Source organism: Furipterus horrens, unplaced genomic scaffold, assembly GCF_987537825.1.
Source record: "Furipterus horrens unplaced genomic scaffold, mFurHor1.1.pri manual_scaffold_4, whole genome shotgun sequence".
Lineage (NCBI taxonomy): Eukaryota > Metazoa > Chordata > Mammalia > Chiroptera > Furipteridae > Furipterus > Furipterus horrens.
Window position 1 is genome coordinate 102,999,766 of NW_028327174.1, and position 21,705 is coordinate 103,021,470.

Sequence of the window (21,705 nt, forward strand, 5' to 3'; positions counted from 1 at the left end):
TCCAGAGTTTGAAATAAGCAGCAAAGATAGGCTGGGTGGCGGCAAACATGGATTTAGGTTAAACCTTGTGATACCAAAAGTGGCACTTTACCTGGTTTCTGTAGTAATCAGAAGGGCTGCACGCTGTGAACGGGTGGATACACTTCCTCCCACTTTTACACCAAGCACACCCCGTTCCAATACACAATGGGCATCTGGCAACATGGAAAACCAACTTAATTCCTATAGTTTTAGGATTATCTCCATATCCTAGAACCTCCCTCTGATATGACCACATGCAAGCACTTAAAAGAAGAAAAAAAAAAAAAAAAAAAATCCCTGAACAGACTGTGATGAACCCAGGGGAGCAAGGACAGTCCTTTGAAGCTGGGGATAGAGCCTTGACTTTGGGCCCTGCTGGGGGCAGCCTTTAGGCTGATCGACTGTCATCACTACCTGTAGGGGCGTTGCCATGGAAACCTGAAGCTGGCATAGCCTGCCTGGCATGTAAACAATGGGACCCCACGGAATCTGTTTCTGAATCTACTTCTGCTGTTTGACTACCCTCAAGTAAGCTTCCCTCTGGAGACCTGTCTCTCCCTCCCCACCCCACCACCACATTGGCAGCTCCGGCACCAACGGCCCAGCAGATGCAGGCCGAAAGTGTTACCTGGCAAGCAGAGGGAATGGGATGCCATTGTTTGCTTTTTAACCAAATTGAGGAAGAATTGTGTCTACTAATCCAACGACCTATCATGCATGGATAGCAGTGGAAGGCTTGAAAACCACTTATAGGATAATCGGAATTAAAGAACAACAAATATAGAAATAGAGGTTGGTCTGGAAGCAGCCATGGGAGGCCAAAGGCAGGCTCAGCCCAGGACAGTGAAAGGGCTAGTGCAGAGAAAAGGGACACCATTCACATTTTATATAGTCTTCAAGAAATGCTGAGGCGTTCTGAGATTCTGACCTATAGCAACTGCAGCTTCAATGAAAGAAGAAAACTCAGGCTCCACGTTTATCTGCCTACCTCTGTGCACTAGAAGCAGGTTTGTGATTTGCATTTCTATCCCCTGCCTCCCCCACCCTGCCCCCAGGTACCCAAGGAGAGGGTCCTCACACTCTGGGAAGCTATGGGTCTGAGGTGTGGTTGTTAATCACCTAGCTGTGGGACCGGGGGCAAGTCACTGCCTTTGTCTGGCCCCCACAGCTGGGCATGGAGAGCTACATTATGTTTTGATTTTCTTTGAGCCATAAAATTCTATTTAACTCTCCCCCCTTTTTTCCTGTTTTCATGGACTTCTGGGGCTTTCTGTATCGAGTTTGTTTTTCATTCCTGCTCCCTAAATTCATTCTGTTTATTAGAGATAACTGAACTCAGTCCTGCAAGGGTAAAGATGAGTTCTGGGGAGGCCCTGACCTAATCGCTGTAGAGTGGCTTCCCAACTCAGTTTTGAGTTTGAATTCATTTTCCCCAAAGAAACAATGGTTCCCAGGCCAAACCAAAGTAGTTCACATTTGGTTCTCACATAGCTGGTCAATCAAACCACTGAATGAACTACAGAATCACTAATAATAGAGCTTCCCATTGTTTCCATGGGAACCTCCATCCCATCTTGCAACTGGAAAGTCAGGAATCTGAGAAACATTATTTTGTCTGTCTTCTCTTTGCTTTGCTTTATAAGCAAGGAGTGAGGCATGGTCCTGACTCAGGGGATTATGTAGCTCATTAGGGCCACATATTAAAAAAATGGTGGAAGGCTGAATTAAGATGTTCTTTTTTAAATTAAATGTATTGGGGTGACATTGTATAAGTTTCAAGTGTACAGTTCTATGATACATCATCTGTATGTTGCACTGTGTGTTCACCACCCAAAGTCTAGTCTCCTTCCGTCACCATACATTTGACACACTTTACCTTCTTCACCCTCCCCCCACCCCCTTCCCCTCTGGTAACCACCATACTGTTGTCTGTATACATGGGTTTAAAAAGTTCTTTGATGAAACAGACTTTATCTTGTCCTCCTTGAGTATGATTTTCCCTTATCTCATGCTCACATCCTCTTTCTGGACCCAAATTCCCAAAGCCATTCTGATACCTTCTATCGTGCTTCCGTCAAGGCCCCCTTCCGGGCTTGGGGAAATGTGTTTCCCGCTCAGCAGAAACCCTGCGGCACCGCTGTGTGCTGTTTCGCTGTCCCACCTTACTTATTAGGGCTTCGGTGAGCAAGCTTATGAGCTCAGGGGCCCCCCATCTCCCGTCAGGCCATGCTCCAAAAGGTACTTTGGAAAGTTCCACTCCACCAAAGAGTTCTTTAGGAAGTGGAAGCATAAAGCAAATAAGTAAATTAAATGGGAGAATATTTAGACTTCAAATAAAATCTTACTCTCTTAATGACGAGCAGTTGGTAAAGTTGAATCTTTTTGATAAACGCCAAGTACCGAAGGAGAACGTCACGTTGACAACTAAAACATCTGGAGCAAAGGGGGAAAAAAAAGTCATTTACAGTGGAGTCCTCCTATCATCAAGCAAAGCGGTAAATGCAAAAAATAAGTATTTTTGCCTCCTCTGCAAGGGGGAGGGGGTGCCAGCTGCTCCCTCACATTTCAGTCAGTAGGGGGTGCCTTCCTGTGGGCCACGCACGTCAGGCAGACAGAGCACACAGCACAGGGCCGCACACAGACCCGGGCCCACCTCGCGCTCCAGGCCTCCCATGGATAATCACTAGGAAAAAGCCATTTTCCAGCCCATTTACAACTCATACTCTCCACGGGATCACTATCTCAACTTGTAATTGGCCACAGCATAAGAATAAAACAAGTCACTGAGCAAGAAGTGACTAGAACATGAGAATCAGAATGTGAGAGAGGAAATCCTGCACCTTCAGAAAAATCCACACTGCAAATATTTACCTCACCAACTCTGAAGTATGACTCCCATGGGCTGGGATCCATGACCATCTTGGAGTCAACTGTCACCAAATCTGCGGTGCAGGTTTTCTTATCAAGCACTTGAAAACCTACCTATTGGTTAGCAAACCTCCAAAGAGTAAAGTCAGAAAGATAAACACTGTGCTTAATCAGCATTAGAAAAACTTCCTATTTCCTATCCCTCTTTAACTTACTTAGTACCCTATCCAAGATGCTTCCCAAACCCAGCTGTCTATCGATATCGTTTGAGAAATTGATGAAAATCCGGATTCCAGAGCCATGCTCCTCAACAGTCTGACTTAGCAGACTGGGGCTAAGGCTGGGAATCTGTGGTGTGAAACGCTGCCCACAGAATGACTGTCTACAGCCAGGTTTGGGTGCCTTTCACATCCTGGTGTGACCAGGGAGCACTGCCAGCTACTCTGTGCTGTTTTCACTACCACCATTTTGGTATTAATATCTTCTTCTTTTGTAAATTAATGGTGCTAGTAGATGATGATTATTTTTAAAGTGAAAGCCTTTCCTTGACAGAACAAGAAGTTGGCCTAACTTTGTTGGCATCTCTGATTTTCTTACTGAAATTTTAGTAGTGTGTGGTTTCAAAAGTCTGAGAGTCCTGACTTTAAGTTGCTTCTCCAGAGCAACGAAATTCATTCTGAAAGCCAGGACGGCCCATAAAATTCTGCTCACATACAATAGATCTGTGTAAAATGATAATCCTCTGTTCTAAGACAGGAGATTTGGAGGGCTGGTTTGACCTCTTAGCAAGAGCATTTGAACAGACACTTGCTAAGTGTCAGTAGAACAAACACATGCATATTTAGCACTGAGGGCCACCCAGTGAAAATACATGTCAACGGAATCTACAAGGGTCCAGTGATGAAGACTAGCAAACATTGTACTTTTCTGAGTATCAACTATGCACAGAACAATAGTGGGAAATATCACAGAGAAATAAATACATATGATCTCTGCTCTCGAAGCATTTAGTTATTCTGGAAGAAATAAAGTAACTTAGGTGGAAAAAAACACCAGAATGATAGTAGTCAAGGAAACGCTCTAGGAGTGGTCTGAGGTCCATGTAGCACCTTGAGTGCCTGTGGGAGACCAAGGGGGTGCTAGAATGACCAGGACAGTTAGAGCAGAATCCAGGAAAGCTGTATGAAGAGGTGACTTGCCCCTGAAAGTTTCAAAGCAGAAGGGCAATAGCATTTGGTGAGAGGGGTGAGGTTACTCTAGGTCATGGACAACAGTTTGGCAATGGCTGCTGGCTGGGAGTGCAAGAGGTGGGAAGTGCGTTTGTCTGCTCAGAACATGCAAGGCATTCAGAAAAGGGTAGGCAAAGGCTTGGGTGCAATTGATGGAAGCTTTAAAAGCAACCAGCTAGCTTTACAAGGTAACAGCAAAAACTTCAGAAGTATAAATTTTTATAGGTGAGCAAGATCTGCACTTTAGTGACTAATATTAACTAGAAGCACATCACAAAGGCTGTATAGTATGGACAAAGAAAAGTAGAAAACGGAAATCATGTTTCAAGCAATTCAGACACAATCAGCCACCATGAGCCCAACAGCAGAGAGGAATTTTTTTAAGCTTGGTTCTCTGGCCTGGTGCATTCAATTTTGAGGGATTTATAGTTAAAAGGTAACACCAGCTCTCACCACAAAACTCAGCTTCACCCATTCTAGGAATACTGAACCATGAACTTGACTCTACTTCCGGTCTCTCTTACCCAAAGGGACTCATGAATTCTCAGTCTGTCTATTGTAACTCCTAAGCATCTTTGGAATCCATCCATCCTCTCCATCCCCGCTGCCTCTACCTCAGCTCTCACAGGCTGCCTCACCTGGGCCACGGCAACAGCTCTCCTTCTACCTGATCTTTCAGAACTCAATCCTTCCCTCCTCTAGCCCATTCTTCATTCATTCATGCAACAAAAATCTATTGATTGCAAATGGCTACTTTGTGCCAGACACTTTGTTCCTTCTTTGATATCCATGTTTCATCACTTCGCTTTCGACCTGTCCCTCCCCCATTTGCCTTAGCTATATTGAACCTCTTTTGGCTCCTCAAACAAAGCTTTCTCTCTCCTGGCCATCATACTACTGGGTCTCTTCTTGGAACACTCTTCCCCCTCTTCTCTGGTTGGCTCAACTCTATTCATCCCCCAGGAAGGTTTCCTTGCCCCTCTGTCCCCCGCCCAATCCAGTTAGACACCCTTTTCACATACTTCCCATGGTATGCTCTGTTCTCTGTATTCACACACTACATTGTAGCAAGCTGTTTACTTGTCTTTACCCCCTAAATAGGCTATAAACACCATGACCAAAGACCAGGTCAGCCTTTTTTGGTTACCGTATCCCTAGCATCTAGCATAGTACCTGGAATGTAGTCATTGTTCAACATACACTTCTTGCATGAATGAATAAATGCAAGGAACTTAAGATAATAGAACACTGGCCACTATTTTCTCTTCTCACCAGGGATGCTACAACTCTTCAGATGTCTGAATTCTCTGAACCATTTGGGTAGATCAGCCCAGTGGTCTCTCACTTTACTATACACACTCGTCTATCCAACTTACCATCCTCTGTCATTCTCAGTCACATTTAATAGTGGGTTCCCGTAGTCATGGAAGAGGTAGGACAGAGGTGAGCAGGACCGAGGGGGAAAGCAGGGAGCAGGAGGTAGGGAGAGAGTGAGTGTACAGCGTGGGACTATTCAGATTTTTTGCCCTTTAACTTGCTCTCTGGGCCGTCTGAACTCGGGAGGTTCTATTGCCTTTTTCACTTTCTAACAAAAAGCAGCAGAGCCCACCTACCTTTGTAGGATGCTGTGGTCAGGATGTTGCAGCTGCAGGTCTCATTCGGCCCGCTCTCACCCCTGCAGAGCTCCCTGCCAGTGTCCGCGTTCCTCACCACGCACCCCGAGCGTCTTGGAGGGATGCTTCCCACCAAAGTTACCAGAGTCTGTGTGGGGAAGAAGATGACTCAGGAGCCAAGTCATTGTTTTTGCCTCATTTCCATCCATTCTAGAGCCTTAAGTGAACTCACCCTTTGACCTGCCATAGAAGCACTTCTCAGGTTGCCCATGTAAAGAAAAGTGTTTTATTGACTCTTTGGTTTGCTCCTTTCTGAATCACATACTCAGTTCTTGGACTGTTTGTCTTCTTTTTTGTGTTTTTTCTGATCAATTTTTAAGAGCTCTCTATATAGTATAGATATTAATCCTTCTCTGTCATATTACTGACAAATATTTTGTCCTAATCTACTGTTTTTCTTATAACTTGTGTGTGCTATCTTTTACCCTACACAACATTTTTTAATATAATCAAATATAGGTTCTTTGTGTTGATTACAAGGTTCTTCCCAAACCCTTGCTTACAGGCAAATATAAAACTGTCTCACCACCTTTATTATTTTTTAAACTCATATCTTTGATCCATCTGAGATTTACTTTTATATATTGCATGAGATAAGGGTCCAACTTTATTTTTATCCAGATGGTTAATCAGCTATGTCACAACCATTTACAAAACAAAACAAAGAAACTCTTTTGCCCACTGAACTGAAATAACCATTTTCATCATATATTAAATTACCACAGATCTAGGACCTATTTCAGAATTCTGCTCTGTTCCAATTATGTTTTGATCTACTTCTATTGCAATGTCACCAAGTTTTTACTACTGTGACTTTAAATATACTTACTATTTGATAAGTATATTTACTATCCTTATTTTCATAATTTTCTTAGCATTTCCTAGACATTATTCTTCCATATAACGTTTAAGACTGTTTTGTCCAAAGGGAGTAAGGAGACTGAGTCTAACTGGAAGTGTACTATAAACATATAGTATTAAGGAGAATATACATCTTTGTGATAGTAAGTATTCCCATCTAAACACATGGATTTTTTTCATTTGTTTTCCTTTGGTCCAGGGTTCATTTAAGAGCGTGTACCTTGATTTTCCAGGGGTCAGCTTTGTATTTCTTATTGCTAATACTAGCTTGTAGTTAAAGAAGGTGGTCTGTGAAATCTACTTTTAAAATTATTTAAGGTTTTAGTCAAATGTATGATCAAATTTGGAGGTGGTGGCTATTTGCACGTGTGTGTGTGTATACACAAGGGGACACAAAAGTAAAATCTTGAAATTTCCTCTACATCAACTTTCTCCCAATGAATTAACTAAAGGAAAAAGGCACAGTTTTCCTGTTGAAAAGGCAAATTAAAGGAATTACTATACCAATGGTGGGCCCCTTTGTATCAGATGCATGAAGGGGATCTGGTGGGAAGGTGGGCTAAGCATTAGGAAGCTGGGAGCAGAAAAAGTGGTAACCCTATCTCTGGGGTGAAGAGCTGCTGTCCCAGACCACCCGGGAAGTGTCCCTCTTCTGTCATACTTCTGACCTCTGCCCGGACTTTCTGCTGGGCCACCTAAGATTCTGCTATCTTTTGTCCTCTAATAAGCTTGCTAAATCTATTCTCGCGTGGCCTGGGGGTCAACCCCATAGTTCCATTTTCAAAGAACCCTGTTTCTGGGACATACAATCATGCTGGAAGGAGGCAAGTTCTTACAGCCCAACCTACAAGAACCAGAGTACAGCCGTCTGTAGGAGCTGGAGGCCAGTAATGTACCCCAAACCATTCCCACTCGCTCATCTCCAACAATTGGCTAAACTCTCACGCACTTGCATTCATATCTGCACCACGCATCTTAGCGACATGGTCACGTCCTATATTATCCTGTATACGTATATGTCTTCAATGTATTTTGCTGTTCAAACATAACAAAAGTATCAGAAAGTTTGTTTAAATCTTATTTTTACCAGCTGTTTTAAATTTTCCACATTTCCTTCTAGCTTTCACATATGTAGTTGTAACATAACTGTAATTATTGCACTTATTTATCCCACAAACATTTATCAAGCACTTAGCATGTGCCAAGAGCTGCACAAAGTACTGAATACTTTAGTGATCCGAACAGCTATGGTCCTTGCCCTCAAAGAGCTTACAGTCTAATGGAAGCATGGAAAAGTTCACTAGACTAAACCTAGCCTAGTTTTAGGGCCACACAGTATTCAGAAATCCTAAAGAAATGGCAGAAGCCTGGGCTGTGAAGGTACAGTGGAAATGAGAAAAAATGAACAGATCAAGATGCCCTTTAGAGGCAGCATCGGGCAGGATTGAAAGCGGGGTGTGTGGATATGAAGGATTTGAGTGAGCAAATGGATGGATAGAGGTACCATGCACTGAGATGGGACACAGGGAGAGGCCAACTTTGGGTAGAAAATTCAAGATTTCAATTTTGTGTTTAGTTCAAATACTTGTTTGACAATCAAGAGGACAGGGGCCTGGAGCTTGGAGGCACAATCTGGGTGGAGATAAGGGAGACATGAACATATGGTTATGGGAGTGGATAAGATTGTCTGTGGATAAAGTAGAGACAGAAAAGAGAAAGAGCCAAAACTGGGCCTGAAGCAACTCTAATATTTAGAGTTAAGGAGAAGCAGCCAGCAAGGGCGGCAGGGGCAGGCTGAAGAGAAGAGCAAGGAAAGCGTGTGCAATGGAAGAGAGGGCTTCAAGAACCTGGCCTGTCCACCAGGTACAATGTGGACTTCTCGCATCTGCTGGAATGGCTACCTGGAGTTCAGCAATGACCTTGGCAAGAACAGTTTCTGGGGAACAGTAGGGCAAAAGCCAGTTTGTGGTGATGTGAAAATAGGAGACAGCAAGGTTTTTTCAAGTGCAGTGGTAGGAGAGGTTAGCCAAGAAGTTGAAGGTATTTTTGTATAATTTTGGGTTCCAAGTGAGTATGGTTAAAAAGCTGAAGCGTCGGCTTAATAAACCCAACATGGGAATCCTGCGCAGGTTGATAGTTCTTTCTTGAACTATGCCGGATAAAAAGAAAATGAAGACACAAAGGATCAGATAAAGATAGAGTTTGAGTCTCAATTAGCTGATGGCGTCCATGGGGGCCAATGAACATCCTACCAGGTCACCCAACATGCTGTATTTTACTTAACCATTTCCCTTATTGCCAAATAGTTCCATTATTTCCAGGTTTCTAATTCAATGAAGGCTACTGCAATAGCATCTGTATGCTTCTGGGTTTTCTTCTTTCAAGTTACTTCTTCAGAATTCTAAGTCTGGATTCACTGCTTCAAAGAATGAATACTTTTATGACTTTTGCAATGTATTGCCAAATTGGTGTTCAAAAAGATTGTGCAAATTGGCATTGCCAACAGTAGGTGTTAGCATATCTTATTATCACTTTAATTTGCATTTATCTGATAACTGGTAAAGCTAAACATATTGCCATATCCATGTCTAAGTCTCTAAACCCCTTCTTGTGAGAATATATACTTTGCCCACTTACTTTTTGGTGTCCTGGTGTTTTCCTTTTTAAATTCTCCTAGCTTCAATACCTTGTAATTAATATTTTGCCTATTGTAACTGTTTTCCTGAAGTGTGTGATTTAGTTATTACTTACTTTTTGTTGTATAGATTTTTTAAAAGTCAAGCATGTGAATTTTTTTTTGTTACTGCATAATTTATTGCTTCAAAGCTAAAAAATTATACTTTCAAATTATCTGATGCTCAGTCCTATTTTCTGTTAGTTTTTCTGTGTTGGCTATTCATATGAATTTTTTAATTAGCCTAAATTTTATTTTTATATTTAATGTAAAGTGTGAATTGAATTACAGTTCCATATTGTAAGCCAGTTATCTTAGCACCTTTCATGAGATATTTTCTTTTATTTTATAGCATTTGATCTTTAAATTTTTAAAAATCTATTCCTCAGCTTTTTACTCTATTTCATGTAATAGAGTAAAAAGTATATTCCTATTTTTAAACCAGAATCATGGGCTGATTTATTATCATATGGAAATGGGCTTGCTTAAATTTTTTTTTTCCAAAATATATTTTGGATATTCTTGACCATTTCACATTATTCCAAATGAATTTATATTAATTTTAAGGCAAAGTCTATTCAAATTTCTCTGGGATTACATGAAATCTAGAAAACAGATTGAGGAAGATGTGACATTTCTACAATATCTTCCCGCCAAGAAACCTAGTATGTATCTGGATACAGTCAAGATGTTTTCTGCATCTTCCAAAGAAATACCGTGTGTGTTTTTGCTTTTATTTTTATTTATGCTTATGCTTTCAACTGATAAGGTTTTCTATTATGAATTATAAATAGCCTCAATAGACCACTGCCCACATTCTAATTACTATTTTTAAAAATTGCTTAAGACAAGCTGTTGTAAAGCCAAAATTACTATTTTTGGTAGTTGTCTTCAACATGCATCTCCTAGTAAAAATAATTTTAAATATAGGGTATATACCTTGGTCTTTAAGATTATAACTGAATATTTACATTGTTTTAATGAATGAAATCTTTTATTAATAGACATTAACAGTTTGTTTTACTTCACATGTAAGGTTATTGATACTTAAATGCTTGTTGAACACTTAGCACTTCATTTTACCTGTATTAACTTAAATAGTTATAAAAGCTAATGTGTTTAGATTTTGCAGATATACAACCACTTAAGAGTGGCAAATAATGATATTTTTGTCTATTCATTACAATAATTATTTCTATTACTTGTTTCCTGTAGTAATGGATTGGACAGAACTTGAAAAATAGTGTTGATTGTATTAGTGATGGTGAAATTCCTTGTTTTCATTCTGATTTGTAAAAGAAAGTTTTTAGTGACTCTCCATTAGAAACCACACTTTGGGAAATATTTTATTTCTATGTCTGTTTTTGTTTTTATCAGTATAAGCTATTTTTACTGGAGGTTAAAAATCTCCTTATAGGTATGCACAAACATAATTTTACATAATGCAAAACCAGGACATACCCTACATCCTTTTTTTGTGTTTGCATATGCAAGGATTTCATTTTTCTTCTCCTTTTACTTATCTATGTCTTCCCTCTCTACCACCTCAGTCATTCCATCAGGGGAGCCCATGTTTACAACCTGGTAATGAATTATTCCACATTTTTCTCAAATAACTCTATAGAGACATATACACAGTAACTTATATAGGGACTTTCTTGATCAATACAAGATTGTGCTACACATATTTTTCAGCATCCTGCTGTTTTTACTCAATAAAACCTCTTAGAAATCCCTCCAAGGTAATTGGAATCGATCTAATGATTTCTTTTTAAGGTCAGTTTCTTAATGAGGATGACAATATACTATGTTCTAATTGTTTTATGTAAAGAGATGAAGCTTCTTGGAAACAGAGTCTCTGTGTTATATGGGATCTTTCTATACCTAGAAAGTTACTAGAATGCTATGAGGCACATGATGGGCAGTTGGCAAACACTCTATGAAGGGAGCTAGGATGTGTAACTGAGGAAAACCATGGACTGCCATCTCTACAGGTCAGGATCAGGTATTACTTAACAGACAAAGATCTGAGACTTTCAGGTAAGTCATAAATTACCATAGGATAGAAATAGTTTTGAAATATGACTAAGAGATGGAGTCAAATGTCTTATCAACACTGTTAAAATAATCAGTCCAAAGTTGGTTTCAGAGACTAGCTTTACTCAAGTTACTAAATTCTTATCTCCTTGACCCTGAGAGTAATGATGAGCCAGAGAGATTGAGATAATGGTTGTGTGGGAAGACTCTAAAGGGAGTACGGTAAACCACAGTGGGACTTGGGGTGGGGAAGAAAGTCCTCGTGGTTGTTTGGGTGGTAAACATTTTTCATGCAGTATGTTCCGGACCAGATACAAATGGTGGTTAATTTATACTAGTAAACCCAAAGTCAGGGAAGCAAATTATGTAAGCAGCACTTTTTACTTAATGAACAAGTGACATTCCCTCACTTTATTTGGCTGAATTCTTACCCTTAAATTTTTCAAGATGATATAAGAAAAAAGCTTCCATAATCTTAACCACTTATCAGAGTCCTGAGTGGAGTAGGGATCATGGTATTTTCTGTCATTCTCTATCAGCACCAAAGACTTTTCAGACTGATAAGAGAAACAAAAATTAGGTCATAACTATGCTTAGATGCCGAAGCACCTTTTTTATGGAATCTGTTCTCTCTTGCCTCAGGCCTGTTTGGATGAAGGCTTTGAAAGTTCTGTTTTTACCTGCACCCTAGGGAGACAAGGAAAGTGACAACCACTAAATAATCTTAAATCCTTGAGTTCTGATCATTCATGACTTCAAAGCTTGATTCTTTTATTTTTCATCATTCATTAAATGCTCTGGCTCTCCTTTATTAAATGTTAAATCACCTTACGTGGTATGGTTCTTGCTATTTGAATCGGCAAAGTGTAAGAGAAAAAAGGAAGTGGCCCATTTCCTTGTTAATGTGACATTCCAATAAAACAGAGGGAGCGCAACAAGCAGGTCAACTGGCTGTTGATGGGGATTCTGTACAATTATTCATAATACAAGAGCCATAATTAGGGAGAAAATATCTCCTTACAGCACTGCTGAGGTAGCAAGGCAGGAGTTCCATTTTCCCATAGGATATGGTTGGTATGTGAATCAGGAAATGTTTTAATGCATTCATTTCTTCCTTTCTCTCCTCCAATGACAGTGCTGATTGGCAGTTCTGCCTTGGTAAGAGCCAACTGGCTTTCTTTCCAAGGGACCCTACTTGCAATATTCACTGCCCATGTTGGTTTCTCTCCCTGCTACCAATATTGCTTGAAGCCAGGTTCATAAAATAGCTGTTAGGAGAAGCCTGAACACATAAGGAAGACGAATCATAAAATGAAACAAAATTCAACACTAAGCCACATTTAAGGCATCTTATTGACCATGAATCTGAATTTCTTTTTCCTTTATTTCTTTAATCAATATTTTTTCCTACTATGCTAAACGTCCATCTCTTCTTTAAATTCAACTATTGAGGGTCATCTGCAGCTCCACAAGATAACTAACTCCATGTGGGCAGGTCCATGATGTGTCTTGGACTCTGCCATATCCCTAGCGTCTTGCAGAGTGTATAGCACTTTATATTAGTTAACTAAATGAATGACTCTCCAAACTAAGCATATTTGATTGCTAATAGATATTTTACATGCAGCAGGAAGCTAGCATCAATTGTGCAAAATGAGACAATAGAGACAAATAAAAATCTTTCCTCTTACCTTATCTTTACCTCTTTGAGATATGTGAATTTGAGGGCACTTTTTAGGTCCTGATGAAATATCCAGCCAATTTTCTGAGTTCTCTGAATGTACACAATCATCTTTAAAAGCACATCTATTAAAAAAAGGGGGGGGGCAACAAAACAGTAACTCCACATGTGCATTAGTTAAAACTTTCACATACTGGCTTCAGTACAAAATACCAGATTTTGTACAGTGGATTATTGACTGCGCGAGAATAGGAAGGAGATGCTAAAACCACAAAAAGCAACAGGAAAACAGCAGAGCATTTTTTTCTATCGTGTCTCAGGGCAGAGAGCTATCTCTCCAGATGCCACCTCCACATACACCGAAAGCACTTCCTCTTGTGGATTCTGAAATAAAAGAGCTACCTTTGCTAGAAAAACCTAGCAAAGAATAGCCCAAGAAAGGGTTTATATATTGTATACATTTTAGGTTTGCAATTCACTCCCAGAACACTAACCTATTATAATTTTTTTGTTGTTGTTAAAAACAAAAAGCTACTTATTTTGTGCTTTGTAGTATGATAATAAAAATGTGTCAAGGGCAGCGTGTTCCCAAGAATTTGATAAGACATTCCATAACTATGTGCTACATTTATTTGTACAGATACACCAAATTATATCAAAAGATATGGGGGAAACACTTTTCGGGGTCACCTTCCCAAGTCAGTCAGCTCAGAGGATGCCCCAAATAAATCAGGTTGTGGCCAGGGCCAACTACTTTGCTAAACATGATCAGAAGAGGAGTGGTGAGATCACTTGGTTTGCTTGCTGTCTCGGACACTCTAGGGCATGCTGACCTGGGAACTCTTGCCTCACCAGAAGGGCTGCCAACCCAACAACGAGAATGAACATCAAGTGCTGTATTATTTTCAAATGGTGTTGCTCTCTTCAGACATTTCATCGAGTAACATCAAGGAAAAAAACAGAACATCTCTGATATTTATGCCTCCTTAAGGCTTATGGTTAAAATGAAGGGGTGGGAGAGAACCAATGACATTGAGTTTTACAAGAAACTGAAAATTCATGAATCATGAGATTGAAAGGCAACCAAACGATAACTCCATTCAGCTGTGGGGAGTCCCTGAGAGGATCTGAGGAAAACGGGATGTGGGCCCAAATCCTGTATTTGACATGTGCTGACATTTTACAAGTGTTTCTTTCTTCTTCTTCCTTTTCTCTCTCTCTCATTTTTTTTTTTTTAATTTTTAAGAATTTAGGCTCCATGGCTTCGTCTTTGAGCTCTGTGCTAATTTGCATATGACACAAATAGCACAGGAAGCCAGTAAGTTTCATTAAACATCATCCACATGCACAATATTCTCAGCTCGTCATCATATTGTGACAGTTTAGGGGAACCCTGCTCACAGAGAGCACATCTGTGTCTGACCTCACCTACATCTGTGTCAGTTCCTTCTCCAACACCATGACCATAGGGATTTTCACTGGCAATTCTCCAAAGCCATAAATTTATCTGACCCTTGATGGCTAGCTCATCTGTCATGGACATTAAGTTCAAATTAAACCACCTCTCAATGTCAGCGGGAGTTTGCAAGGGAGGGACAAGTATCACTGGACTAGAAAACAGAAACTGATGAGGCCCTTTTCTTATTTTGTAATTGAAAGAGATAATGACTGTCAAAAACTACCTGCCAGTCATGTGCACTCTCATTTGTAAAAGGCACTTCCTCTGCCTATAAGGGAAAAAAAAAAAAAAAGCCAGCTCTACAGAGATTGGAATACAAATATTTTTGCAGGCACTTAATGCTGCCTGGGAGTCAAGGCCTAAGGCTGCCAAAAAACAAGTGTAAAATATTTCATACAAATAGTGCTACGATTTGCCAATTTGTAGGCAGAAAACAGTAGTGCCACTGAGTTATCAATCCTTTTTCTGAACTCTTATAGCATTTCTTGTCGGATCCACATATTTTGGTATTTAATCATATGCTGCCTTGAATTACAACTTAACTGTTTCATATGTCTATGTCATTTCTCCCCAGTAAGCTCTAAGCTCCTCAAAGGAAGAGAGAAAGTTTTTAATATTTCTTCAGCAAATCCTTCAGTGTCTGGCAGCATGATATTCAAATACTAGGGTTTCAATAAATATGTTTGAATAAATGGATGAAATGTGAAATCTCTATAGGTCCTTCCTGTTGGTGATTTTTCTTTCTAAAGTTTCTCTATAATTTATATCTGACTCCTACTTACAGTAAAGAAACTATTTTTAATATATGTTAGAAGTTCACATCTGGGGCCAGAGAAGGAAAAAAAATTAGGAGTGGAAGTTTTTCATTTATTTTTTTGGTGTGTATATATATATATACACATACATATATGTGTATATATATATACACACACACACATTTTTTAACACTGTAAGACACACCTGACCATAAGACACAACTAGGTTTAGAGGAGGAAAACAAGAAAAAAATATTCTGAACCAAATGGTGTACTAAAATATTTAATAAAATATAACAGAATGATATTTCAACCATGTAAAGTGAACAGCAGTCAACAGCAATATTAAGAACATCATCACTGTCATTAACAAATGAGGAGAGACTTCAAGGTTCAAGTACTCTTCTAGTTTTCTGGGAACCCCAAGAACTCATCATTGCTAGTGTCAGAATTTATGAAGCTCAGTTGCTCAAAATCACTGATATCACTTTCTTCGCTATCTTCATACTGACCAGACACCCTGATATTCAGCAGTAAAGTGGGACATTAAGTGTTCCCAGGGGTTTCATGTGGGCCCACCACTTCCTTTTCTAACAGCTGTTGCCACCACTGACAGGCCAGGTAATATACATCACAGTTTGTGATGCAATATTTGCTCCATAAGATGCACAGACATTTTCTCCCCACTTTTGGGGGAAGAAAGTACATCTTAGGGAGCGAAAAATATGGTGTACACACACACACACACACACACACACACATATGAATATATAAAATAAACTTTTCATTTCCTATTTTGTATAAGGTAAAAATAAAATCTAACCATGCTAAGCAACTAAACATAAATTCCTTGTTTATAAAGCACCTTTGAAAATTTGAAATTTCTAAACTCCCATTCCTTGTTTCTCACCAGTTAAAAAATAAAATTGAAAAAAAAAAAAAAAAAAAACCCACCATGACACCAAGAATGTATAACCAGACGGTCAGCCAACATAGTGTCTTATTACTTCTCCAATATTAAAAATTATAAAATCTTCATGACAGCACATTACCCACACATTCAAATTTCTTAAGGAAGGGAGCAGATCTTAGAGGTCCCACATTTTAGTAAACAAAACCAGTTACTTTGAAATGATCCCTTTTGAAAGCTAACCCTCTATTCCTATGTCTGAACAAAAACAATGGTCACTCTGGCCAACATGGCTCAGTTGGTTGGGTGTCATCATGCAGAGCAAAAGGTTTCAGGTTCAATTCCTGTTCAGGGCACATGCCTGGGTTGCAGGCCTGGTCTCCAGTTGGGCCGCGTATGAGAGGCAACTGATTGATGTTTCTCTCACATTAATGTTTTTATTTTTTCTCCTTCTCTTTCTCCCTACTTCCCCCCTCTCTAAATAAATAAATAAATAAATAAATAAATAAATAAATAAAATCCTTTAAAAAAAAGGAAAGAAAAAGCAATGGTCAAGTGCATAAATATTTAAGCTATTGCCCAAATAAAATTAAAATCACATTGTCAGACATGAGGCTTGATGTGGGGGATCCTCAATGAGGCACTCCCAGAGAGACGGATTTCTTAACTGGCTTCATTTCATTTTATTTGGGCCAAAGATAGGAGGGAAATTGGATTCAGTGTAGGATGAGTGCATTCTGGAGAAAATGGCAGAGACAGATTTGCTTTCCTTACCTTAGTCTACTGCCTTTGCCCCATCCATTACTGGGAATCCGTCCAAAAGTCCTAAGATCCCCAAGCAGTATTTTATTTTTCTAGTCCTTTATCCAGCTAGATCTCATGCTTACATGATAAGGCCAATGAGCAACACTAGCACATTTGCAAATTTAGAAATAAAACCATCTCGAGTGTAAAAAAAAAAAAAAAAAAAGACTGGCTGAAGGGAAAAACAAAACAAAACAATAAGTTAAAAACAGAAACAAAAAACTTTCCTTAGGTGGAAAACATTGTATGTGGAAACAATTTAGTGAATGCAACTATTTAAGAGAGTCTATTCTTATTAGTTTGCCATAAGATCTGCTGTAGAGCTTAACTGATTCAAAATAATAAGAGTTTGATATAGTCACTCAACTGTATAAGTACATGGACCACCCCTCCCCCCATTTTGAACATAAAGCATGTTCAAAACCTACCGTGGCCCCAACTCATGAACAGGGAGATTCCAGGCATCTGTTTCTAAGTTGGCTATTTAGAATTTAGAAAGTATTTTCATACTGTGGGTTTGCTTCCTGAGTTTATGGAAACCTGTCTAAACCCTAACATCCTCTAGTAACTACCCCACCATGCACCTGCATAGAGAGGACACTGCCCCAGGCCAGGCATGGGTCTGAGTGTTCACAGTTAGTACTTCCCCACTAGCCCTCATATAACCTCATTCTACAGGGATGAAACTGAAGCTCAGAGAACTGCAATCACAGGCCAAGGTCACCCGTTCACAAGTGACCGAATTTTGGCTTTCAGAACCACACCCTTGGCCACTTCATTGCATGGCCTCCTGTGAGCCCTGGTTGCCATTTAATAAGCTGCAAAGGATAAAGACATTCAGAGTTCCTCCTGACCTTCTAGGGTCTCAACAGTGGTTGGAGGGGAGGGCTGGGACTTGGCGAGGGCGAGATGACAGAGATGAGGAACCCAGCAGCAGAGAGACAGAAGGTGAGGCAGGGAGAAAAGGGTAACAAGGGTTTTGGAGGGGTGGGGACTCTGAGAGGTCTCTAATTTTCATGGGTCACTAGCCCTGAATACAGAATATCCAACTTCAGGTTAAAATTTCAGGATGGTCCCCAACTTACAAATCTATTGTTTAAAAAAAATTTTGCTTGCAAACCATTACTGTTTATAATATGGAATACTCTTGTCTCCCCATAGAAATAATGTTATAAACAGTGATTAGGTTCCCAGGTTAGTCTACAAAACCTATTTATCCATAATGTCACTTCATTACTATATATTTGTGATAAAAGAGTATCAGAAAACAATGAGATTGCCACCATTTGCATTCTATAGTGGTTTTTCTTCTTGTTCATGTTACGGCTCAGCTGATAGTCTGGGAACAGTGCCCAGCTGGATCAACTTTTAAATTTACTATTATAGTATTGTATTTATACATTATTTCTACTTTTTAATGGGTGTGGTTTAAATTATTAATTGTTTTCATGCCAAAATAAAGAACTGGCAGACCCACCTCTTATAAGGAGCTGAAGTTTCCAGGCGGGTGAAATGTCCATGGGCCGAGCTGGGGACCTTGAGAATCCGACTCTATTAGGCTAGAATCTCTCAGAAAAAATTTACCTCTTACTCAACCTTGAAATAGAAACTCTAAACTCAGAAATGTAACTTCTACTTCCGGCCCCTAGAATTTCATCAGTGTCCTCTAATGTAATTGTTCACCAAGAGCAGACAGTCCCTGAAGGAAACTGATAACTAAATATCAGGTAATTGGCTTAAAGGTGGGAGTTGATGTGACCTGTTCCAAAGATTCTATACTGATATCATATCAGAAAACTTTTAACAAGGACACAATCCAGACTCTCTCTGAGGGAACAAGAGACTGTGTCCGCGCAGGGGAAAGTTTTACTACAAGAGCATCCCAAGGTCTTCTGCCAAGTGATTTGAAACAGGTGTCTGTATTTTTAAGAAAGGCACAAAGCCCAGAGAAGGGGCCCGGTGCTGCCCAGAACCAGGGGACTTTCATTAACATTGTCAGTCCATGAGATGAAGAAACCAAACCCAACTGAATAGAAGAGAATAGGAAGTCATGGTGACAGACTAATGGAGTCAAGGCCCGCAGACTCAGGAAGGGGGAATGCCAAGATACAAGGCCAAAGCACCACTGAGAAAGCTGAAAAATGGCTTTTTCGTCGCTGGAGCTGAAAATCATGGTAAAACTATGCTAATAATTAAGAAGCAATTTAATTTTTTTACAAACGCCAAAATATCTAACATGCCAGGTAACATTCTTTAGTGTGATTTGGTTCATTTCTTCTTCTCAACAAACCTATGGGTAGGTGCAATAATTGTCCCTGTTTTGCAAATGGGAGAAGCTGAGGCACAGAAGGCAATTTCCCAAGGTCACAGAGTTAGTGAGCAGAAGGGCTGAGATACAAAACCAGACAGTTTAGCTTCTAAGTCCATGGTCTCACCTACTACCCTAAATTGCCTCTCACAAGAGCTGACACTTCCTGAGCCTTTCTGATGGGCCAGGCACTGTTTCTAGGGTCTTCCAGGAATTAACTCATCGATCCTACCACCTTGTTCTCACAAAGGGACGTTTCGGAGATGAGGAAACTGCAGTTCAGACAGGTTAGACAGCATGGTGTGAATCTTAGCAGTCTGGTTCTGGTGCCCATTCTCTCACTCCTACGTCAAAATCCTCAAAATTTGACCAGGATAGCAACATCATAAATGCCAAGATTAACAGTGAACAAGTCTATCCAGAGCATGAGCCACACAGGAAAATATAGGTTTTATTTCATTTCTCAGCATTTCTCCAAGTGTGTCCTCTGGGTTGTTTTGGGTGTTAGTGTTAAAGGTTCTATTGCTAAGAAATGTAGGAAACACTGGCTAAGTTTCTCTACTGCAGGACTTCTCAGAGCCTTGAACATGCTAGTGTGCTCTGTAACTTGCCAAGATGGGAATGAATAATGCACCACCTTCCAACTTTTTGATTGAGGGTCAATTCTAGTGTGCACATTGGGAAACACTGCCCGATCTTGGTTAAGGAGCAGTAATCGAAATGGCAGATCAAATTAGAAAACTCTGGCCTTGTTTGGCTCTTTTTCTCAATTGTCATACTCAATTGATCATGACCTATTAATGCTAAGTATTGCTCTGTGCTATCTCCTGCATTCTACCCTTGCCCATCTCCTCTCACCTGAGCTCCTGCAGCAACTTCTCAGTTGGTCTCCCTCCTTCCCAGCTCCAGTCAGCTTCCACACTAATATAGGTTATGCTCAAGCACAAAGCTAATTCTATCACTTCCTACTTAAAATTCTTCAGTGGCGCCCTTTTATCTACATCAAGATCCTCTACCCATGTGCCTCCTTCTCATGACCTGGAGCCTAGAACACATGCGTCCATGCTCCTCTCTTTACCCTAACACTATGCTCTAACCCCTGCCTTCCCTTCCAAATGCATCCCCAGGTAATTGTGGGTTGATAAAAGTCTGTGTCTCTATTTAGCCTGTAAGCTCCTAAAAACACAGATCCCTAATACAGTACCTAGTACATCATGCCTAGCAGAGAGCAGTTATTTGATAAACACACGCAGTGCAAGCATCCCTAGCTCTCCTTAGCATGTCTGCTTCTACTGCCCAAAACACCCTGGCGCCTGCAATACTTGGTGAGATTGTGTTCCTTGTTCCAACCAGTCCAATGTCACCTTTTTCATGTCTGCCTAGCCTGCAGGCAACACAGTCACTCCCTGCTCCGTGTCCCATGGCACCTTACACATGCTCCTAGTACACACGGCACATTGCATTCGTTGTTGATTTGATTCCCGATCTTTCTGGCTGGATTATAGGCCCCCCATGGGAAAGGCCCATCTTGTTCAGCTTGGCACCCCAGAGCCTGTACCATATCTGGCATTCATTCCATAAATACTTACTGAGTGCCCGCTGGACACCAAACACTGTAGTAGGCACTGGGGACACATCAACGTATAAGCCACTTAAAGTCTCTCTCTCTTAATGAGCTTATAGACTAGTGAGGCACACAGACAGAAACCAAATAAGCAGACGCTAATTTAAAATAATTTCAAGTTAAGCCTTGGCTGGGTGGCTCAGTTGGTTGGAGCATCATCCTATGCACCAAAAGGTTGTGAGTTCGATCTCCGGTCAGGGCACATACCTAGGTTGTGGGTTCGTTCCCCATTTGGGGCACATATAGGAGGCAACCAATTGATGTTTCTCACTCACATTGATATTTCTCTCTCATCCTTCCCTCTTCATCTCTGTCTAAAAATCAATATAGTATTCCCTCACTTATCATGGGTATTATGTTCCAGACCCTCCAGTGAAGCAGGAACCTTATATTTATTTCTACACTCTTAAACCTATGTAACTTTAACAACATACATATACAGTACCGTGAAATCCCATGATATAGCAAAAAATTCACAATAAATAATTAAATATAATGTTTTTAAAAATCCCGCGATACAGTGAGGCCGCCGCGACAAGTGAACTTCGATATAGCGAGGGACTACTGTATATCCTAGAGTGAGGACAATAATAATAATAATAATAATGGTAAGTCTTCTGCATAAATGAAAATATGCAGGGAGGAACTACTTTAGACAGGCTAGTCAAGAAAGATGGCATTTCATCTCAAAGCTCAAGGAAGACAATAATCTGGCCACAGCAAGAGTAGTGGGAATAGCATTCCAGGCAGAAGGAAGAGCATGTGCCCAGAACCTGAGTTCACTTAAAGCTTGGTCTCTGC

General features: G+C 40.2%; 1 protein-coding gene across 1 annotated transcript in view; it reads right to left on the bottom strand.

Annotated features, from left to right (window-relative positions):
* The window catches only part of PLXNC1 (plexin C1), a 151,299-nt gene that overhangs the window by 72,131 nt on the left and 57,463 nt on the right, over positions 1 to 21,705 (bottom strand). The window contains exons 5-8 of the mRNA XM_090273873.1: positions 13,055 to 13,169; positions 5,732 to 5,879; positions 2,367 to 2,454; positions 92 to 194 (exon numbers count right to left, since the gene is read on the bottom strand). Of these exons, the coding sequence (XP_090129999.1) occupies positions 92 to 194; positions 2,367 to 2,454; positions 5,732 to 5,879; positions 13,055 to 13,169 (454 nt within the window). The remainder of the gene's footprint in view (positions 1 to 91; positions 195 to 2,366; positions 2,455 to 5,731; positions 5,880 to 13,054; positions 13,170 to 21,705) is intronic.